Source organism: Mus pahari, chromosome 5 (genome assembly GCF_900095145.1).
Source record: "Mus pahari chromosome 5, PAHARI_EIJ_v1.1, whole genome shotgun sequence".
Taxonomy (NCBI): domain Eukaryota; kingdom Metazoa; phylum Chordata; class Mammalia; order Rodentia; family Muridae; genus Mus; species Mus pahari.
The window spans coordinates 30,752,246-30,775,379 of NC_034594.1; the positions used below are offsets into that span (position 1 = coordinate 30,752,246).

Consider the following 23,134-nt stretch of genomic DNA (forward strand, 5'->3'; position numbering starts at 1 on the left):
GCTACAAACAGATGATCTAACAGAAATTTTATTTATCACCCAGTCCCAAATGCCCAAAATTCAAAAGTCAAGAATGTTATAATGGGCAACGTCAACAAAAATCTCAAAGACAGCATCTTTCTTTGCCTCTTCCAGGTTGATATTCCCTCTTGTACTGTTCATAGGCGAACTTCTGCCGCCATCATCATGGACCTACTTTGAGGGAACATGCTGTGATCTAGTATAGAAATAAACAAAAAATTCTTTAAAATGTCATTAATCAGTTGAAAGATATAAGATTTAACAATGAATTGTCAAAGGTTGTGTTCAATGGTACTATGTTTCTATAGCAGGTTAACCTTTTAGAGGGTCATGTAGAAATTTATGATGGACTCTTGTAGCATTAAAAGTTTAGTTTAGAAAGTAATACCTCCTTCAACAACATTCTTATGCCAAACACAAACATGTTGGATTAACTGGTAAGTACTAAGAGAAATGAAATCAAAACAATATAACTTTCCATAAATTAAACTGTTCAAAAGCTATACTGTTCAAAACCTATTAACAAAATTTCTCTTATTTTGTCTTAGAGCCTATTCCATATGTTTTAAAAAAAAAAAAAAACAATTTCATCTAAACTCCTAGTGTGAAATGGCAAACTCATCTTTAAAAATACTCATTGCGCAATGAGCTACATATCCTTCTTAAATTGTTCTGCCTTCTCCTTGACTACACAAGTATATTATCTTCTTGTCCTTTCAGTGAGGAACACTTACATTAATTTAGTCACATACCATCATATGGCAATACTCCAGACTTGTAAATGAAACTAAATTCATGCTATAAATTCTCAGACTGCCCTTTCTGGGCCATGACATCATTTAGAAGAAATATGCAGACCCATCATTTGCTTACACTAGCTTCTCAATTCATTTATAGCTGTCCTTCTTTGTCGTTTACACTTAGCAGAACAGTTTTGCCCTTCATGTTTTTTGCATTCCACTGAAGAAGACTGCAGTGTATAGCAAATATAGCATTAACCTGTAAGCACCTACTCCTGCTACAGTGACTACAGGCACATCATTGAGCAAAATCTTTCTCCCCCATATTTTGCTTTTCCACCAAGACCAGGATTGGAATCTTCAGAAGAAAATCACATCAGTGAAGTGCAGCTGGTTCTCAGAGACAGCTATCTGAAAGCACGAATGTTTTCAAAGACTCTTTCCTCCATCAGGGCGCAGATGGTTGGTTGCCAAATATGTCTCTTATCCCTTTAATACTTACTCATTCGTGTTAAATATTGAGCACCCACTTTGTGTAAGTCCATGTCCTTAACCACTGAGATGGCCCACCAAACAACACAATTAGACTCAGAAGAACCTAATGCAAACAAAGCTTTATTGTGTGTCCTAATGTATAACAGATGTGCTAATGCATTGGCGCTCAGGATGGCTCAAGTGACCACAGCCCTAAGACCAGTTGTTATCTCCTTGTACCAGTAACTCAGTATTATGTTTTATGTACGTCATGGTGAAAAACATTTAGAGATGCCACGGCTAGTACAGTGTCGCCAGAGTGTAGACTGATGGATAGGCCCATCGCTGCTCCTCAAAAAAAAAAAAAAAAAAAAGAGGAAGTGCCAGCTTTGGTAGACTGAGGCCTATGATCTAGCTGTTTAGTAGGCTGAGGCAGGAAAATTTCAAACTCTGGACACATGGGGATTTTAGAGTCTGTTTAAGGTCCTTTTGGTCGACTTAATGACAAAGTGCTTCAAGATAAAATGTAAAAAGAGGCTCAGGGGTGACATTCAAAGAGGTCCTAAATTCAATTCCCAGTTGCAGGGTAGAGAGAAGTAGAGGGGGAAAGGGGAAAGAAGGAAGAGAAATAAAGGGGAAAGGAAAGGAGAGGCTGCATCAGCCAGTGACTAGGAACTCTGCATAAGGCATGTCTTTTCTTATCATTTCACAGTGTAAACTAGCTGTTTGTCTCAGCCTAACCTCTCCTAGTTAACACACAGCCAGCCACAAATGATAACTGTTCTCTAGTGTATTTCCCTGTCTGCTTTTGTTCCTGTCCTCATTGCCATGTGTGGCTTTATCTTTTCCACAGACTAGCTAAACTTAAGTAGCTATCAGCAATGTTCCTTCCCTGCCCATTGGAAATTGAAGCTCTCCTGAGCAATGGTGTAATCTGTGCCTCTTCTCAGCTGTGTTCTTCATTCCTATTCCCAAAAGGATGCTCCATTAGCTTTCACATGGGGGGGGGGGGGGGAAGGTCTTGTTGAGCTTTGCTAGTTACCTACCAGAGTCCTTAAAGAGGTCTAAACTGACAGGATCTGGAAGGCTTTCACAGACATCTTCGCTTGCTAGAGGCACACAGCCTATTCTTTGAGTGTTGGCTTCTAGAGACATTTTAAATTGAGTTGTTCTGGCTGATCACCTATGGTGAAAAGGGACTGGCAAGCTGAAAGCCCCCGAGGGCTTCTTGTGACAAGGAAGGGTGAATGTAGGGAGAGAAGCAGAGGGTAAACCTGAGCTTGCATGTTCACAGCCCATGGCTTACAGTGACTTTCCGTAACTCAGGAATCCGAGAGCCAACACTGAGGTGCGACCTAGAAGGTAATCCGGTATGGGGTCAGATAGTCCAAAACAACGACGTAGGAGTGGAAACAGCTGGGTGAGGGCAATTGTCTTGTCAGTTTGCGTGATAGAATCACCTAGAATATTTTTTTCAAAAATCCAGACCCGTTAATGGTGATCTGATTGGGCCAGAAATTAAAACAGAAAATTCCATTCTTACCACCCTAATACAGGCAGCATTGCCTTAACAGAGAATTACAGTTAACTATTTATCTCATTAAATTTTGTATTCATAAAAGAAAATCATGAAGTTGCATTCATACAAAGTACATGGACAGACACACGGGTGTGTGTGTGTGTGTGTGTGTGTGTGTGTGTGCGCGCACGCGCATGCACGCTACCCCTTCTACACACACACATACTTTGAGAGGTATTTGAGCAACAAGAGCATCATCTAAGACTCCGTGAAAACCAGATACTCAGGTATGACCCACTAACCTGCATTATATAATATACATAATCACAGCTGTTTACAATTTCTTCTTAAAACAGTTTATTATTAGAATTGAGCATCAAACTTGAATATTCCATTCAAATAATGCTAAATGGTCATAATCATTAGAAGTTATTTTACCACTGTGTAAGTTTGAATTGTTAATTCACTTTGGTTCCTGGTGGGTTGTCCTCACATTGCACCTGCCCAAGAGCTCTGGATTCACAAAGGAATCTCTCTCTCTCTCTCTCTCTCTCTCTCTCTCTCTCTCTCTCTCTCTCCCTTAAACAGCTTAATTTTGATATGCCTTGACATGCTTAATGGCTGGGCACTTCTTTTTTTCCCAATTTTTATTTGTTATTTACATCATTTACATTTTAAATGCTATCCCCAAAGTCCCCTATACCCCCCCCCCGCTCCCCTACCCACCCACTCCCCCTTCTTGGCCCTGGTGTTCCCCTGTACTGGGGCATATAAAGTTTGCAAGACGAAGAGGCCTCTCTTCCCAATGATGGCTGACTAGACCATCTTCTGCTACATATGCAGCTAGAGACACAAGCTCTGGGGTTGCTGGTTAGTTCATATTGTTGTCCCACCTATAGGGTTGCAGACACCTTCAGCTCCTTGGGTACTTTCTCCTGCACTTCTATACCTCCCTGTGGATAATACATACTCCCCTCCAGTATTCCTAACTTAACACCTTCTAAATTTATATTTTATCTTTGCTGCCCTGTTACTGAAGGAAAATGAAATTTAAAATGAAATTTAAGGCCTGTGATTCATATAATTTATGTCAAATAAGTTCAGAGAAAAAGTTGTGGGCTTAGAAGCCTGAGGTGGAGAACAAGGTGGGACAGGCCTAGGGACGCCCAGGCAGGCTTTTGTTTAAAACATTCCTGACATAGTTTCAAGTCATGTGTTAACCAGGTGTTCAGCTAACTTACACATACCACTCTGCAAGTGTGTTGGCATTTAAACAGACCAATCATCTGTAACTGCGCCAATTCTCCTGAGCCCCCGACCCCTCCTCCTATAAAAACCCCTAGCTTTCGAGCCACGTGGTCGATTTCTTGTTCTGCGTGAGATATGAATCGGCCCGGAGCTCTGCCATTAAACTCCCTCATGTTTTTACATCAAGATGGTTTATTCGTGGTTTTTGGGTGTCGCCTTCTCGAGACTAAAGTGGAGAGGGCTCCCCAGGAAAGTCTTACATTACCTTCTGGGTAGCACCCCCTAAGGGCCACTTTCCCTTTCCGCCTATATATCTGGATCATTTCTCTCCTGCAGCTTTCAAATCTGATCTCTCTACCTCCAAGTCATGGAGATTCCTCTCTCTCCTCTTCAGTCCCTTGCCCACGCAATCTAAAAGCTCTCTCTCCATCTCCCTGCCCAGCCATTGGCTCTACAGCAATTATTTATTACCAGTTAAAGCCAGCTAAGGGCAGAGACCCTCAGTGTCTGAAAGTGCGGCTTTTGGGAGCCGAATTAAGACAAAGCATTAGAGCCATTTCCCAACACCACTAAAGTTATAAGCCTTTTAGTTCCTTCTGATTTTGTTTTTTGCCAAAAGTTCAGCTGTGAAACAGTTCCCACAGATACATGTTACTCCCCAAATATTCTCTCAAAGCGCTTTTGTGGTTCAACTCATGAAAGCTGACTGAAGAGTAAAAGCTATACCTTTGTTTCTTAGTTGAAGGAATAATAAAAGCTCTCCAGTTCATGAAGAGTTCTTATAAAAAGACTGGCTGATTGCTAGCCTCAGTCACTGCCATTATTGCCAAGTATGTCAGCACTAACTGTTTTGGTGTGGCTACAAGTGAGAAAAAGTGAATGACTGTGTGCAGAAATAGACAATGAAAGCAAAGCCTGGCTTCTATTTTGAATATACATGCAGGGGCTTTGTTTGTTTGTTTCATTAGCAGAAATTTATTTACTTCTTCTCACTAAAACATCATTGCTGGACAATACTATCAACACAAAAACCTTGGCTCTAATTCTAAATGGAGTAAGAGATAGTTTACTCTGGAGCTATTTGAGTGACCCAGGAACAGAGGTTTAGGTTACCCCCAAATTCCATGCTTCGATATGGAAGCAATTTCATGAAGTTTTTGTAGTTGTACAGAACAAAGAAAGCCACAAATCGAGGCAAGTTTAGAATACATTGGTGGGTACATCAGAGGGGCAGATACAGCCATTCAGGGAGGCTTTCCTATGGGCCCAAGATGCTACCTGATGGTATTCTTAGATTTGGATTGGTAAAGACCAGTGGTCTGCTACATTAATAGATTCTAAAGGTTTTTGTTTGTTAGTCCTAAGATGATAGTTCCAACACTGATGTGGACAAGGATGCCTACGGTACTAGAACTAGCCCAAGAAAGGGTAGCTAAACCTTTGAACCAGCAACAGTCCAATCTCTCCACAATACTGATTGTAATTATCTAATCAGCTACTTCAGATTTTTTTCAGGAGTTTTCATCCACAATACCACAGGCACAGTGTGACCGGCACAAAGTTTTCAATATAGTTTTGTGATATGGCATACACATCAATGTCCTCTATTTCTCAATTGTTAAATAAAGGTGGCTATAAATCATTCACTTTAGAAGCACTCTCCATGCTTTATAGACTCTTATGTGACAATGTAATCCTTGGATGAAGGAACTGCCTCTCTCTCTCTCTCTCTCTCTCTCTCTCTCTCTCTCTCTCTCTCTCTCTCTGTATGTGCATGTTTGTCTGTCTGTCTCAGAATTTTTAAAGATGATGAAGAGAAGAGTCTTAGGAAAGGATTTATAAAAATCAGTTCAAAAGCAGGAGCCTACAAAATATACTGCAAAGGAACAACAGCATACACACCCATCATATACGCATGCACACAGACACACATGCACACGCATGCACACACACACACCACTCAAATATTAAAGTGCTACCATGGAAGCCAGCTCCAAACAGGGCTTCAGAAAGAAGTAAGTAGTCAACTGTATCAAATATTCCAGAGAGGGTGAACAACTGGATGTGACTAGATTGACAGTCATAGCCAGTACTACTCTGCCTGAGAACTGCAGTGTCCCTGAAGAGCTGCTTGCAAAAGACCAACTAGAGTCAAGTTAGGAAGTGAAAAAAGAGCATAGGCATTTCTGTGGAGTGATGTGGATTGAGAAAAACTCCAGTTTTCTTTCCACGGTGTCGTCCTATATGTTTAACTGCTGATAGAGCAGATAAGTGAAGACACAGAAGAGCAAGACAAATTTGACAGAGTCCTCCAGAAGATACAGGGGTGGGAGTCATAATGAAGGCCCTCCACTAAAGCTGATGGAATAAAGAAGAGAATCAGTTGTCAGAGTGAAACAAAGTAGAGTTTGAAGACAGAAAAGAAACAAAAGGACACAGGGTCAGATGTTCTCCTGTGTTACCCAGTCCTTAACCAGTTGGTCTGCCTGTGATGCTGGAATAAACTCTGATACCATAACCTCCATTTGACTATCTGCTATATAAACTCCTAAAAACGTCTTTGGTGTCCAGGTCTATACAAAATAGAAGTTCTATCAGTCTTCCTTGAGGGGCTCTTATAAGGAACATATTTTTACTGTGTTATATATTAAAACAGTGATGGTCTTATTAGGGATTTTCAAGTAATTGGAGATCTATTATCATCTTTGTCGTAACAATTATTCCTGACTGTGTGCAGAAGATAATAAGCTAAACCCAGTGAGGGACAATAAAATATCACATTTTATATAGAACATATTATGTCTAGCATGTAGCAGTGCTAGACATAGCAGTGACATGAGAAATATTAATATACCATATTACACAGAAAGATTAAAGCTGTTTGGCTTTGTGGTTTGGATTTTGCTCTTGTGTTCAAGTATCCCTGTGATGACTGTATTGTTAAAGCCTTCACTGTCACTGGGTCCTAGGAAATGCTCCAGTCTCAATCCCATTACTCTCTGTGGGATCTTAACTTCATGTCACAGGGAAGAACAAATACATTACCTGATAACGTTTATCCATTTCCTCATGCACAGCCTAAGGACAAGGAAATGGCTAGACACTCAGCTCAGGCAGGTAAAAATAGATGGGCTTCAACCCATTGCTTCATTCTGTTGTCATTTAGAATCATTTTCAGAATTGTTACCAAAAAAAAAAAAAAGTCTCACTGAGGGTGGCCAGATCTAAGCATATAAATTTGGCCAGAAATGCATAGATTTCCTTGAACACAAAAGAAATGGAGATATTCTTGTCATGAAATGCCTTATCTTGAGTTTTTCTTACCCTATAGTTTCTAGTAAGCTTTGACTTTGAAGAGACGGTTTGTTTCAGAAAGAGATGGCATAATGGCCCAGGGGGTGGGGCTAGAACAAACTAGTCCCATAATATCAAGGCAACTCTACCTCTAGATGCCCAGGAGACTAATAAATCACTAATAAATCACCTGTCTCTTCTCAAGGCCTTATCTTGACCAAACTGTTGCTAAAGCCATCTGAAGTTCCGTAAAAATGCTGTTCTTAAAAGGTCATCAAGCAAATCCTCTAAACCTCTGAGTAACCCACTTGCTGAAAGATGGGCTCTTGACAGAATAGTGAAGTTGCCGAAGGCACAGTCAAGATAGAACAGAGCTTCTGTCTCCACTGTTGCTTTCTTCGTGAAAGAGAACTCGGCCAAGTCTGACTCAAGAAAACAAGTAGCTAAGAATTTGCATATTTGCTCTTAATAATAAGTGAAACATATGTTTTGTTTATTTTTCCCCCTTAACAACCAGGATTTTTGGTTAACTCTAAATGAGCCTTGTTATAGGAAACACTTGAATTTCAATAATTGTGTCTAGTTGCCATAGTTAAAATATTACATATAGTGAGATAACCCAATCACAAAAGAAGTCGCTAGATATGCACTCACTGATAAGAGGATATTAGCCCAGAAACTTAGAATACCCAAGATACATTTTGCAAAACACAGGAAAACCAAGAAGGATGACCATTGTGTGGATACTTCATTCCTCCTTAGAATAAGGAACAAAATACCCATGAAAGGATATAGGTACAGAGACAAAATTTAGAGCTAAGATGAAAGGATGGACTATCCAGAGACTACCCCATCCAGGAATCCATCCCATTATCAGCCACCAAACCCAGATACTAATGCACATGCCAGCAAGATTCTGCTGAAGGGACCCTGATATAGCGGCCACTTGTGAGGCTATGCCAGTGCCTGGCAAACACAGAAGAGGATGCTCACAGTCAGCTATTGGATGGAACACAGGGCCCCCAATGGAGGAGCTAGAGAAAATACCCAAGGAGTTGTAGGGGGCTGCAACCCTGTAGGTGCAACAACAATATGAACTAACCAGTACCCCCTGAGCTCGAGTCTCTAGCTGCATATGTAGCAGAAGATGGCCTGGTCGACCATCGTTGGGAAGAGAGGCCCCTTGGTCTTGTAAACTTTATATGACCCAGCACAGGGGAAGGCCAGGGCCAAGTAGTGGGAATGGGTGGGTAGGGGAGCGGGAGTGGGGATGGGGTATAGGGAACTTTCGGGATAGCATTTGAAATGTAAATAAAGAAAATAATAGTAATAAAAAAATGTTTGAAAACATTACATATAAGTGGCCACCCCAAGGTTTTACAGATTCCTCAATATTTGTCTTTATAAATACATGACAATCAGAAACATAAATAGTAAAAGTTCATAAACAGCTACATAATATTCTTGTATTTCAGTTATCTTGTCCACATATTACTGTATATATTTCTTCATAGATTCTGCTACTTTTTCCAATTCAAATTCAGAAAATTCTGAAAGCACCATCAGTTCTTTGCTTGAGAGTGTAGTAACAAAAAAGTAGATTTCTCCTACTGTCTTTAATTTTTTGACCAGTAAGAATTCTTATAGGAGGTGGTGATGGTCTCCATTCACTTTTTTTTTAATTATGTCTGATCGATTCTGGAACAAGAAATGATTCTTTCCATTCCCATTCATTCTGCTCCTACTTCTCCTCACAACTCAACTAGCAGACTTTCACATCTAAGTGTTCCTGTAGAGCAGAACTCTGTTGAGGTCAGTTAAGAGAAAGTTATTTTCTGCTGGACAAAGGAAAGGGATCTACCTCTGGCCTTGATTAGAGACCTAACATTCCAAGCTATCCAAAACTTTAGATTTAATGTATCCAGGCCTGGCAGTCCTCTGGCCAAGAAGATTATGCCACCCCAAGTTATGCTAAAGAGATGGAAGGAATAATTATTCTTTTGATGAGATAATGTAATTTTCCTTCCCAGAAACCATGTTTTCTGTGTAGTCACTATGGACCCACCATGCAGCCCTGTTAGTTCTCCCTGCTTTTCTCAAACTTGGCACAAGAAGACATAATTTTTTCTTTCTTCTTTTCTGTCTCTTTCGTTTGCTTGCTGTTCAGATCCTAAGTGTGCTTTGTCTTGGTCCTTTGAACCTGTCCACTCTTTCTCTGAAGCTACCTCCATTTTGCTGCTTGGCTGCCTGTCAAACATCCATGCCTACCTCAAAGAGCCCTCTCTCTTCTACCCTCCTTCTCTATGCAGTTGCCAAGACGTACAGCTTGCCCACTGTGTGGTTTCTCTTTTACACTCTAATAAAATCGTCCTCAATCTATCTTCTGAGTCCATTCATAAACTCTTTCATTAATGAGAATAATAGTCCTGGGATGTGTCCTCAATTTCCCCCAGGTAATTTCCAATTACCACACACATTCCACATGGGATTTCCCATAAGCAGTTTCAGTTAGCTTTGGAGTTGAGGTGGGCGTAGGAGGTATGCTTAACTCTCAGGGGACAATGTTGACTCTGTAACACTTTAAGGACTTGATCACTTTTTTCAATAGTTTTGGGGAGTGTTTTTTTTTTCCCAAATCATTCCCAGAGATAAATATCCTAAGACCCTTCCCTTACAGATCAAGAGCTGGTTGTATACTTGCCTCTGTCCTGTATGCCCAGTTGTAACTCTTAGAACCTTAGAAAAGTAGAGCCTGTTCTCATTTATTTATCTAAGACTTAAAAAGATGGTGACAGCAGCTGAGCCTACTATGGAATCTGTTATAGTGAGAGAACTCACCTCATAGTTATTGTATTCAGAATTCATTCAGCAGGAACACATTTCTAATCTAAAATCTCCCATTGCAATTCAAACTAGATATGAGGCTTCCTGCCACCTCGTGTGTTTATCTTGATAAGATGAAGAAAGGAAATCATAAGAATTGAAAAATCTTCTCCAAGACTAACTGTAATCAACAACAGGAATAATCATAACTTAGCTTCAGATTCGTAATTTATTTCTGTCTCAGACAATGTAAATACAGTGGAAAATTAAGTATTTTTCTTTTCTAACTTAGTTAAATAAAATTATTTTCAAATTGCTTTGGAGATAAGGTTGTGAATAGGGAAAGACTAAAATAAAAGCTTCATGGTAGGTGCAAGAATATGAGGATTTCTGTGTGAGTTTCTCCACAGTATCAGTAAATTAAAGCTCCCATATTATATACATTCAATATGGAGATAGTTGATCTTCTAGAAAAGTGAGGTAGACTTTGTGAGCCTACAGGAAGAGACAGGTTAAAAGATAATAATCTACTCTGAGTTACTCACATGTATGAGCTTTGTAAGATAGTATGTGATATTAAACAATGATGCTACAAATTGAATTTGTGGCATTCACAAAATATATTGCTCCCTAAAAGAAGACAATACATAGAAAAGATCACTGTGACATATCTTAATTCTGGCCTTCTCAAAAATTTAAGACATTTTGCCGCAGACGGACTTTTCTGGGGTCCCTGATCTGCGGGGAACGGGTCTCTGGTTGCATTTTGGGGCCTGTTGGCGCCTGTCACTACTGGAAAGGATGTAGCAACATTTTATACTTTTTTTTTCTTCAAAGCATGATATCCCCAAAACTAAGACAAAAATATATTTCTTTTGTTTAATATAGTCAATGCCCCTTTTTGGTCAGTCTTTCTCTTAGGCTATAAAAGTAATATTTATAATAAAAGTAAGTATTGGTTAGTAGTAATATATAACTACATATAGCAATAAAAATTATTTTCAGCGTTTAGATGATCAAGATGCATGAAGTAATCTAGCCTAGCATACAGTAGCAGTGTCCTCCATCATCAGGAGGGATAAGTCCTGCTCCTTCTCCATGTTCCAGAGACTCACTGCTTCCGTCTACTCAGTTTGCCTAACGACAGCTCTGGTTGTTCTCCAGTGAGCAGGGGTCTGCCTCCCTAAAAAATGCTTTAATAAACGCTAAATTCTCAGTGTTAGCTCATCCTCAGGATCTTCCCAACTTACTCTAAATTACATACACAGAATCAGTTCCTTCCTAGGGATCTTTGACCCGTGGGGTTGATTTATTTGAAACAAAAGCCTAACTGAATCAAGGTGGGTGTCCTAGTTAAGGTCCCTATTGCTGTGATGAAACACTGTGACCAAAACAACTTGGGAGGAAAGTGTTTGTTTCAGCTTATGCTCTCAAGTAATAGTCCATCTCCGAGGGATGTGAAGGCAGAGACTCAAACAGGGTAGGAACCCGGAGGCAGAAGCTGACGTAGAAGCCATGGGGGGACATTGCTTACTAGCTTGGCTCCTACAGCATGCTCAGCCTGCTTTCTCATAGAATCCAGGACTGACCCCCAGCCCAGAGATTGCATCACTGTCACCAATAATTATTGGATCTCATGGAGACATTTTCTCAACTGGGGTTTCCTTCTCTCAGATGACTCTAGCTTGTGCCAAGTTGACATAAAATTAGCCAACTCAGTGAAATATTACTTTAAAATATTATCCAATCATTTATACATGTTATCTTCCCCCAAAGGAATCACAAAAGGGAGTCCATTACGCAGTGGCTAATCTTCAATCTTTTAATATATTTGACCCATTCATATTTGATCTTACAGTGCCCCTCAACCAGCGAGCTAAAGGAAGATGAGTTGTACACTCCCAAAGGAAAGCAACCAGAGACTCTAAACCACTTAATTCAAATAAAATATATAAGTACCTTTTGGATTTTATTCGTTGTTGCACTCACAGAGCAACTCCCTCTTTGTAGACACAGATGTCAAGAAAATGGAGTAGATAGTCAGAACAAGATGAACAGAATGGTAAACAGCACCACATACAAATAGTATGCCCCACCTGGCTTTGTAACTGAGACTCTCAGTTTCCTATTTCAAATGAGCTTTTCAGGATACACAATCCTGGAGAGTATGTGAACAGATGACTTGATTTTCAATACTTCTTTGGCCACTCTCTAGCCCTTACCAAAATAACAGCATTGGTTATTCAGAAACATGGGTGATTTGGATCAAATTTCACACTGTAGTGTTTCTGCTTTGAACAATAATATCTTGCTTTACAGATGAGTTCACCAAATATTGTATTTGCCAGTTGGGGCTGGGGAAGAATATGGAACAGAAGGTAAACACACAAACACAGCCCACACCAAGCAGCATTGACTCAAGTAGGAACCATTCAGTTTGACTCTGTTACCTTTCTACCCACTTCTATGTGATCTGAAATAAGATAAGGCTATGCCTTATCCCATGCTCTCTGTCCCTTTAGCTTTCCATGTCTGTCTTCCCCTAAGAACGCTAGTACACATAACTATGCTAAAGAATGGACCTCAGTATTTCTTCACAGTGTTAACTAGCAGTGGGTATGTGGCTATATTAACTCTGCTCCAAACAACTCAAGATATACAGATGACAACCTTTTAGAAGTGTCAAGTTCTCTCTCTGAATTAAACCATGTGTAAACATTTGCACGGAAAACTGGGTGCTGATTTTTTCGGAGACACAAAGAGTCTGTACCATAGCCACAACCTTATTAGAAGACAGAATATAATCCTTACATTAAATCTTTTTAAAACAGAAAACAAAGAACTCAATTCTAAGCTGCCAGCCTGTAGAAGAAAGCTGTCCACTCCCGAAGTATATCATATTTATACAATTTCAAATCTTCAAATGTTTTATTGTTGCTTGAACATCCAGTATACATAACTTCAGGTTCAAAAACATTTACCATAACTCATATATATATCTGTTTGAGATATTAGACTTCTGTGTTTCTGGTTGTCTTAATGTACTTAAATATTATTTCTAAAGTATGTCTATTATATCACTAGATTGATTGTATATTTGAGTTTTCAGTGGGCTGGTTTACTTGGTTGAATTGACTATAAATCCCTTGACATATATTGATGACTGCTCATTTTCTTGCCCAGGGATTATTTCTTTTACTCATGTATTTTCCAACTTCTCTGCTTCTTATTTGACAGTATCACACGAGCCGCAAAACAGAGCACTCTAAGTTTGCAAGAACTGGTATAAACTAATTAGCAGATTTTATGATGGAGACTATTCCCTTCCCAGGTTATCATTTGGCTTAGACAGTAAACAGAGAACTTAGCACACCAAGGCAATACCTTCATTCAGACTTGGTCCTATTTAGCATGAGGACTTCAAGTCAAGATTGTGGACATTGTTCAGATACAGAAACTGTCCGTTTAGGAGTGAGTTACAATATAAAAATAACCTCAAGAATGGGTTTTGAGTTATAAAAATTCTTGATTTTCCATTGTCAGCAGAAAGAAAACCACCTCTTTAATAGGATAAGGTATATTCTTATAGAAAGACCCTATACAGCTGGAATTCAGGTAGGTCAGAGAGAAGCTCCGCACATACAGGTGTGCAGAAGCACTGAGGTGTTACTAACGAACACCAAATAGAAGTGTTGAATAGTTTGTTATGCGAAGAAGATCCAGAAATAAGAGTGGAAATCAGTGCTGGCTCATTTCATGAGCCATGGGACTGGCAACCCCCACTGCTTAAAAAGCCTCTTTAAAGAGCAAGCAAATGAATTGGCTACTCCAGTTGTTGCCACCTGGATCCAGCACAAAACAAGCCCACTCTTCTCCGTGGAGTCTTGAATAACCAGGTCATTACAAGGTGCATCTAAATACAATGGCTACCCGGATTCTATTTTGTTCAGAATTTACTCAGTACTTTGGGCTTGGGGATTGTTTGCTTTTTCTTCGATTTTCTTATGTGTCCTTATTATAAGTTTAATTTGCTACCCCAAAAAAGGCAAAAAATGTAAACAATACATAAAAGAATGGGAGAAACCAAAACAACCCCTATATCCTCCCAACCTCTTCTATGGAAATAGTTTATACATTCTAACATTAATGACAATTTTCAATGCAGAAATACCTTCATGCGAAAGATCATCAACCACAACATAGGTAAAATGACACATAAAACAAATGAGGTTCCGAAATGTCACCCACCATCTATCTATCATCACTACAGTATGATCCCTTATAAATTTCGGGATAGCACATGAAATACTTCCCATCAGAGCAATATACATAAATATCCCCACAAAAGAAAGCGCTAAATATTTTAACAGTTTGCTTCAAACTTTAATGATTTGCAGATGGCATCTAGATCTTAAAATATATAGAAAGACACTTTACAGCTCTGACTAAATATAAATAATACATTCATCTAATTCATGAATGGCAAAGACACGTCCTTTTGCTGATGAATATGCTCATCATCCATGACTGCCAGTGACAATTATAAGGATATACTACAATAAAACACGGTGCCCCTGTGTAGAGATAATGGGAAGTAATCCATTCCATGAAAACAGTAATTAACTTGCAATCTTTCATTACTGCTGACCAGTTACAGTGGTGTCGAAGAATACTTGTCGATTTAAAAATACAGATTAGATTGAGGTTGATAAAGTTGCATTCCTCATTTATCCAGGCAGAGGATATCAGATTTCAAAAGAGACAATGAAAGCAAAACTCGTGTGTGTGTGTGTGTGTGTGTGTGTGTGTGTGTGTGTGTATCTGTGAGTTCTGTGATTGTGTCTGCCCGAAGATAATATTGTGCATCCTATTCTATCATTGTGTGACTTACTCTTTTGAGTAAGAGTCTCTCATTGAACACAGGACAAAAGTGCAAGCTCATGAACCCAGGCCATTCTGTCTCCACCCTACCTGGACAGCACTTACATGCATGCACGCGGCCACACCTAGCTTTTTACATTGATGATGTAAGCCAAACCCAAATCCTCATGCTTACACAGCAAGTACTTTTACCCACTGAGTTATCTCTCCAGCCCAGAGCTTCTAACACTATAAAACAAACTCAGAAGGAATTGAGCAACCACTAGCTTGAAGATGGTATTACAAATATGTAGTCAACACATTTGAGCAAACAAAAGCACAAAAGCACTTACAGGTTCTTATAAAAGCATTGGAAAACAAAACTTACTAATGACAGTAAAGTGGTTCACTTTGAAATACAAGGTGTTTCATTTTTCTTAAGTTTAATTTCACAAATTGTTCTTAACACAGACAGGTTATATACATTAAAGTAAGCTTAGTGCATTTAACATGTATTCTGTGGCTATCAATATAAGAGATCCTAAAACAACCTTTCGGTTTTCAATTGCACTATTGTGGCAACAAGAAAAAAATGTATGGATGTTAGTAAAATAAAAACCTCACACTCAAATTATACAAGCACCTGACAGAATGCATTTGTTGAAATCTGTATGTGGTTTGAAAAATGTTTAAGAATTGAAACAGCCACATTTTAACTTTCAAGCCCTCAGGTTCAGAAAGTATCAATGCATTTCAGTAATTTGCGCTCAGAAACATTATGCTGGGCTTTGAAATTCAAAAAATAGAAGGTTTCTTTTTGGATTTTTTATGATCAGCCTATAGTCTCTATGCAAGTAAAATTAAAGCTGTCTGACAACTCATGGGCACATCAGTTTCTGTTAAAGAAGTAGGAAATTGCGTAAAAGCATGAAAAGCGCTGGGTAATTTTGCAGTTTCATCTCTAAACATAATTGTAAGGATGCCTGCCTTTCAATTCTCACCCCCTCTTTCTTCTGAAGCATGGCCTTTTAGTTCTTGCCCTTTTAAATAGCTTTACCTACTGTCGCTTTGCTTGTTAATGCATGGGTTGATCTTACCCAGCATAGAAGGTATTTACAGGGGGTACTTGCTTTTATCTGTATTCACAGAGAACGCTAACAAATTAGAAGAAAGTGCCAGAGAACACCACATACCTTGTCCAGAACATTATAATGGTTTCTGCATGCATGGGAAGTGTGAACACTCCATCAATATGCAGGAGCCATCTTGCAGGTAACATTTTCTTTCTTAAACTTTTAAAGAGCATACGGTAAACATGTGGAGCTAGTGGAAGTGGTTTACATTCTGCTTAAAGAAGGGGCAGCAGCAAAATTTGTCTCTCTTATACACAGTGGGGTGGGAGAGNGAGAGAGAGAGAGAGAGAGAGAGAGAGAGAGAGAGAGAGAGAGAGAGAGAGAGAGAGAGAGGACATGTGTATACCTTCTTCACTTTGTAGCATGCCATGCTGTCCATGTCGTATATGTTAAAGGGTGTGGTCCACTTTTTATTCACAATTCTTTCCTCTGAATGTAGAGTTGTGCTTGGCACTTCTCAGTGTTTCTTGAGTAAGTGAGTTATCATTTCCAAAATCCTGCCTGTTGTCTATGAAACATCATCAAACATGGCTTTCCTGGGTACTCAGTCACTTCTCTATAGAGCCTGGTGTCATGAGATGGTTGGCCGTACCTCCAGTTTCATGTTCAGACACAAAGAAACTGTTTGTCTGGCTTCAGTTTATAAATATCTACTGAGTATTCTATGTCTAGAACAAACATTATGTCTGAGATGGCAAATCAAAATGAAAACATATCTATATTTAAATTAATGTACACTTGGCATAGGATGAGATAAATTGATTGTGATATAGAAATATACAAAAACATATGTCTTTGCCTCTACCTGCCCCTGTATCTCTGCGTCTCTCTGTGTCTGCCTGTTCCTGCCCATCTTTTATCAATAATTGTCTTCCCTATCTGTTTCCTTTCACAGTATACACTGGTACCTGCCTGTTCTTCAACAGGCAAAGTAGACATGATAGAGAAAGCTTGGCTGCCCCTTCCTCCTAAACAGTTATTAAACTAAACCCTCTGGACGCACAGAGGAAGTTCCTCATGATATAGTTACAAGAAATTCAAAGACAAGTACTAGAAGCTTTCCACAAAACAGTGACATACTGATCCAATTTAATATGTTTTCACATCAAATGTTCATTTCATTATGCAGACTGAATATCTAAGTTTTGGGTTGAAAGCTGAGGGAGTGAGAAACACAATTCATCATCAGGGAAGGCTCACACTAGCTTCATTTCTATACTTATATTGCCTATACCATAATTTTTTTGAAAAAAAATCCTCCTTCAGAACTTTATGACTAGCAAATTTAAGAAATTTGCTGTATGTCTCATTCTAATATTTTTACAACATTTCTCGAACATTGGCATATAAAATGCCTAAAACAAATAGACTTTTTTTTTTTTTTTTTTTTTTTTGGTATTATGTCATTAAGCAATAAGTAAGCATGTTAACTTAGGTTAAAGAAACAAACTAAAGTTCTGGGCCACAAGTAAGAAGATGCTGTCCTCCTTCCAGATGTGATGCTGGTTATACTGGTCAACACTGTGAAAAGAAGGACTACAGCGTTCTCTACGTGGTTCCTGGCCCTGTCCGGTTCCAGTACGTCTTGATTGCAGCTGTGATCGGAACAATTCAGATTGCTGTCATCTGCGTCGTGGTCCTCTGCATCACAAGGTCAGTAACAGGACTTGGGCATGACCCAAGCTAAGGCAGCACCACTCCTCCTCTGATCCTAAGTCTGAGCCCCTTGGTGAATTAACTGCTGCCATCCCTTCTCCACGAGTCCTAGCTCATCACCGTAAGAACATTTGAATAGCCAAGTGGAGAGGCATGGGTTTTCTTCATTAGTTTCCTCATCTTTACACTATTATGAGGATTGTTTATGTCCTAAGATTATTTCTCTTTCATTCATATATATATATATATATATATATATATATATATATATATATATATATAAAACCAACCTCTGTTTAAAGACTCTTTACTTCTTTTGTCTGCAAAAACCTACTTTTTATTTCGACTATGAACCAGCATATCTACCTACTGGAATCACTACACCAAATGTGAAAAGAGATAATACATAAGATCTAATATATAATGTGTAGAAACGCTCAAACTCTAGCTCCCATTAGTAGCATTTATATTTCCAAGTAGAGTTTTCAAATACCTTCAGTGTTACCACACTTGGTGTAAACAACAATAGCTTGTAAGTTCCCTTTACAGTCTTTTAAATGGAATGAGAAAGGTTGTACTGTAGTAAACGAAAGTCTTTCATACATTTCTGAAGCATGTAGTAGATGTCGCACCTTAATAGCAAATTCCTAGCTCGTGAAAGGGTAATTTTTACTTGAAAAGTGGTGAAATATAAAGAGAATAGAGATTTCTCCCAATTGCAACAGGAAATCAAAAGATGACTCCTGAGTAGTGTTTGAGGTTCAGTTTGAGGAGAGGCCTCTTGCAAAAGCAAGCATGTGGTATACAGGAACTAGACTCTGAACCCAATGCATCCTTCATATCTTCTGACAGCCAAAAAGGCCAGTGTTCATCCTTTTAAAAAAATGAATTAATTCTATTTCTTCAAAATTCCAGAGAAGCCTTTTAAAGTTTTTATCAAATCCATAAGACATTAAGACTCTGATTCATTTATACTCACTAGAAAAATTCTCCCAAAATTATTTATAAAAACTGGAAAATAAGAAGCATTATGAAATTAAAACATAAAGACTGTAATGTGCCCTGGCATCTGTATTACACTATCTTCTTTAAAGACAAGTGTGGAATCTCCTCTTGAAAAAGACAAAATACAGCTCACAAATCCTCACCTGCCTACAGGCAAAAGGAAAGACTATGATCAGGGCTCGGTGCTATCCTAAGTCCGTTAGAGTCCACTAACTAGACTAGATGTTTAGATGCCCAGTGACCCATTGGATATATAAAAATAAAGGCAGAGACCATAAAACCAACTCAAAAACAAAATATTCTGAGCATAAAAAGAAAAGAGAGAGAAGAATCTAAAACACAGAAAACTGTGCCATACTTTTCTAAGCACACATAGAAAAATTAAGACTTGTATTCATATTCATACAATGACAAATTGATGGCTGCTTCATATGGTGAAGAAAGCCCAAACTTCAATACTTCAAACCATGTCTCCAAATTAACTATTAATCACATTTTCATTCCCATACATTATTTTAAAATGGAATAAATATATACACTGTTTTACCAGAAATTGGGCATTTGTGTTGTAATTTTGTCATATATTTACATATTCACTTGAGTGCACAAATGCACGTATATACATACACACTTTACAACGTTATAAAAAGTGAGCAATTATTTCATTCATTCATTCATTCATTCATCATAAGTTTCATGGCGGAAATCCTGAAATATGAGATGTTATCAGAAACTGAGATTACACAGCTGAGTACTGAAGCAAAAATGACGGCCAGTCTGTCGACTGATGTTGCTTTGCACTTTACCCTGCTCCTCTGCTCCTAGCTTCTCATGATTTGTGTGTTCTTCTGCAGTTGACTACCTGTGCTCAGCTCTCTCTGCTGTGTTTGCAAAGTATATCGCTTTTTTCTTTACTTTCATAAAGTAAAGAAACTAAGTAAAACTTATTCTTTATCTGCTTTATAGGAAGAGAAAGAGCCCATCAAAAAAATGTCAGCGTTGTCACAGTGCATTATATAAATACCCCCTTGTACAACCAAGCCTTTGAAACACTTTCCAGGAAAAGTATAAACCTATACATTACACCAGGATCCAGGGTAAATTCATTCCATTCATTCAAAATTAGTGCCAGCTAGGTCCACCTCTGACCCCTAAGATACCCTGCTTTCCTGATGATGTAGCAAGCCTTGTTTGTCAAGATCTGTTCCAAAATACCCAGACGCTAGACAATTTACAGAATTGTTCCTAGTGTCAATTCCTCTTAATCCCCCCTCTGTCTCTCTCTGTGTGTCTCTGTCTCTCTCCTGCCTACTCAGCACCTGCCTTTAAAGAAATATCTCATAGAAATGAATATGTAGAGACATGTTCCGAATGAACATCTTGTCCCGTTGAGAAGCTGGCTTTTCAGCTTTTTTGCCTCCATCTCTCACCTGCTGAGAATGTGACTTTCTACATCTGTGTTTGTTTTTGATAGATATGTCAGCCACAGCAACTACACAAGAATATGCTCAGATTTACTATGTATGCGTGTGCATGTGTATGTAGGCTCATTCACATATTTATTTTCCTCTGTCTCTCCCTTAGTGGTAATAGAATTTTGTTAGTTTTTTTATTGCTCTTGCTTCCATCATTAAAGAAATCTCTTAGTATAATTACAAAATACTAGATCAGAGATTTTCAGATAATGTGACCTAATACTAGATTTTTATGGAAGCAACATAATTGGTGTCAATTTATATCTCTAGTTTTATAACATTAATACAAAACAATGATATTAGGCTAAAACCAAAGCAATATTATTTTGCATTTACATTCAGGTATTATCAGTTGGTTTGTACAGCTGTGATAGAATCTCAACTTGTAGCTTTGGAATGTCAATATAGCATTCACTGTTAAGATATTTAAACATAAAGTTGCAGAAGACCTTTAAAGTGAGCTGTGATGAGCTTGGGACTTGCTTGTTTGCCTTGTGCGGAGTCTATTCATCACACAACATAATGAACAGACTTAAAGAATGAACAGTGAAGGACAAAGCAAGAATATTTCCCTTCAACTTCTACTTTTGTTCTTCAGTTCTTGACAGAAGCTTAAAAACAACTGCAAGAAGAAGAAAATAATAATAATAATAATCATGATGATGATGATGATGATAACATATACAAGTAATCAGATTCCTATAAACAGGGTTTTTTTTTGTTTTTTGTTTTTTTTTTTTTTTTAAGCTCTGAAATAGTTTAGTAATTTGCTTTATCTAGAGCGTCACTCTTTGATTGTGGGAGCAAACTTTACGTACCTACATTAGACTAAGATCTGTAAACTTTCCAACCTTCTAGGAAATGCCCCAGAAGCAACAGAATTCACAGACAGAAGCAAAATACAGGGCACTACAGTTCAGACAACACGACAAGAGCATCCACACGGTTAATCTAGAGGGAGCATGTTTCCCAGTGGCCGGACAACCGACAACTTGGACTACACAATACAGTATTAGAGACAAAAGAATAAGACAAGATCTACACATGTTGCCTTGCGTTTGTGGTAATCTACACCAATGAAAACATGTACTACAGCTATATTTGATTATGTATGGATATATTTGAAATAGTATACATTGTCTTGATGTTTTTCTGTAATGTAAATAAACTATTTATATCACACAATATAGTTTTTTCTTTCCCATGTATTTGTTATATATAATAAATACTCAGTGATGAGAAAAAAAATGGCATTCTTAAACTTGCAGTAATTCATAGCTGTAAACTCAGTTCAACTGTCGTGGGCTATGCAGACAGCAGTATTTCATCCCTCTGTGCATCTTCAGACAACACATTAGTTTGCACAGGAATCTGTAGCTAGATTTTGAGTGATTCCAAGATCAAGGGTTATTGGAAAAGAGAAAAATAATTTAGTTTATTGAGGAAGCATAAGATATGTCATATCCTTGAATCATCTCTGCTTCATCTACTTTCTTCCCTGTCTTTCACTGTCATTCTCAGAACAGAAAAATCTCTGGCATATAAGTTACAAAAGGGAAGAATGGAAGTGTTTTATGGCTCAAAATAAAATGCAAAAAAGATACTTCTCTTTACTGGGAAGCAACATAACTATCTTAGTTAAATAATCTACCCAGGGGGATTCTGAAAAAGGTATCCATTAGGTGTATAAACAGTGGTCAAACCTATTCTGTTTCTGTTTCTGCAAGGAGAAAAAAAAGCTAAGAGAACATTGTAACTGTGTAGTAAGTATGAGCCCAAACTATGGCTTCTTAGAAGACCCTTGCCTTGTTTGTATCTTATTTGAAAAGAAGTTAGACTACCAAACAAATGCCCCCCAGGAACTGTTTTATGGCCCAAAGAGAACTGTTATTTGAAACTGAAAAACAAAAAGACAACGTTCTATGACAATGGAGAGATAAGTTTTAAATGTATTTACATAAGAAAGAAAATCCCTAAAAATCTAAGGGACCTTCATGAGAGCTGTTTTCAACCCCTATGAGATATGCGCAGACAGGTATGAACGGTCACTTTGCTTGGGGAAAGTAAATTGTGAAAATTCTCAAGGAATAAGATGAAATATCCAACTAAATAATCTCCTTATTATCGTTTACCTTTGAGTAGTTCCTATGGCACATATGGATGATTTAAATAAAGCTTTATTTGTCTTCCTCAAATGACTTCTTCATGGACTAAAAGAAATGGCATCCCCTCCTTTGTTAGAAACCAAAAAATCACATAGCAAACCAAAATGTTCTGGATATAAAATATTATATGAAAAAAATAAGGATCTGAGGAGAAATTTAAACTACCTGTTAATATATCATAAAGGTGACAATCTACATAAGACTTAGGACTTTGAAAATTGTGTTTTTCTAAATTAAGTCATAAATTTGAAAAGTATGACAGTATTGACATAACCATCATGCAAGTGTTGCTATGAATCACTCTCTTGATAGATATATATGACAAATCCCTGCTAATCTGTGTGTGTAATTTGTTTAACATGCACAGAGATGTAAGTGGCCCTAGTATTCTTTGTATGATAATAGCTGTAGCAAATAAATCCTTTCTTCTTCCAAAAGAAGAGGGAAAAAATGTACTATTCATAGTGAGGCATAGGTTTAAAGTAACAATTTCACTGAACTTTGCTTACAAAAATATAAAATGACTGATTTTGTTACATGTCTATTTATCACTATATTTAAATTTTTATCCAAGATCATAAAGCTAAGGTCTATGCTGACCTACGCCATGAAAGAATTGCTTTTAAAACTTGCATAATGAAACCTAAGTGAAGATTTGCTGTATGTTTGATGCTATTTCTGTTTCAAGGGAAATTCAAATAGAAGTTGGTGTCTCATCCAC

The 23,134-nt window shown here is 38.1% G+C and overlaps 1 protein-coding gene across 1 annotated transcript in view; it reads left to right on the plus strand.

Moving 5' to 3' along the window:
• Positions 1-21,847, plus strand: part of Tmeff2 (transmembrane protein with EGF like and two follistatin like domains 2) — a 255,992-nt gene extending 234,145 nt beyond the window's left edge. The window contains exons 8-10 of the mRNA XM_021197527.1: positions 16,128-16,251; positions 17,607-17,765; positions 21,107-21,847. Coding sequence (XP_021053186.1) covers positions 16,128-16,251; positions 17,607-17,765; positions 21,107-21,203 — 380 coding nt within the window. The 3' untranslated portion in view covers positions 21,204-21,847. The remainder of the gene's footprint in view (positions 1-16,127; positions 16,252-17,606; positions 17,766-21,106) is intronic.
• Positions 21,848-23,134: the final 1,287 nt, after the last annotated feature.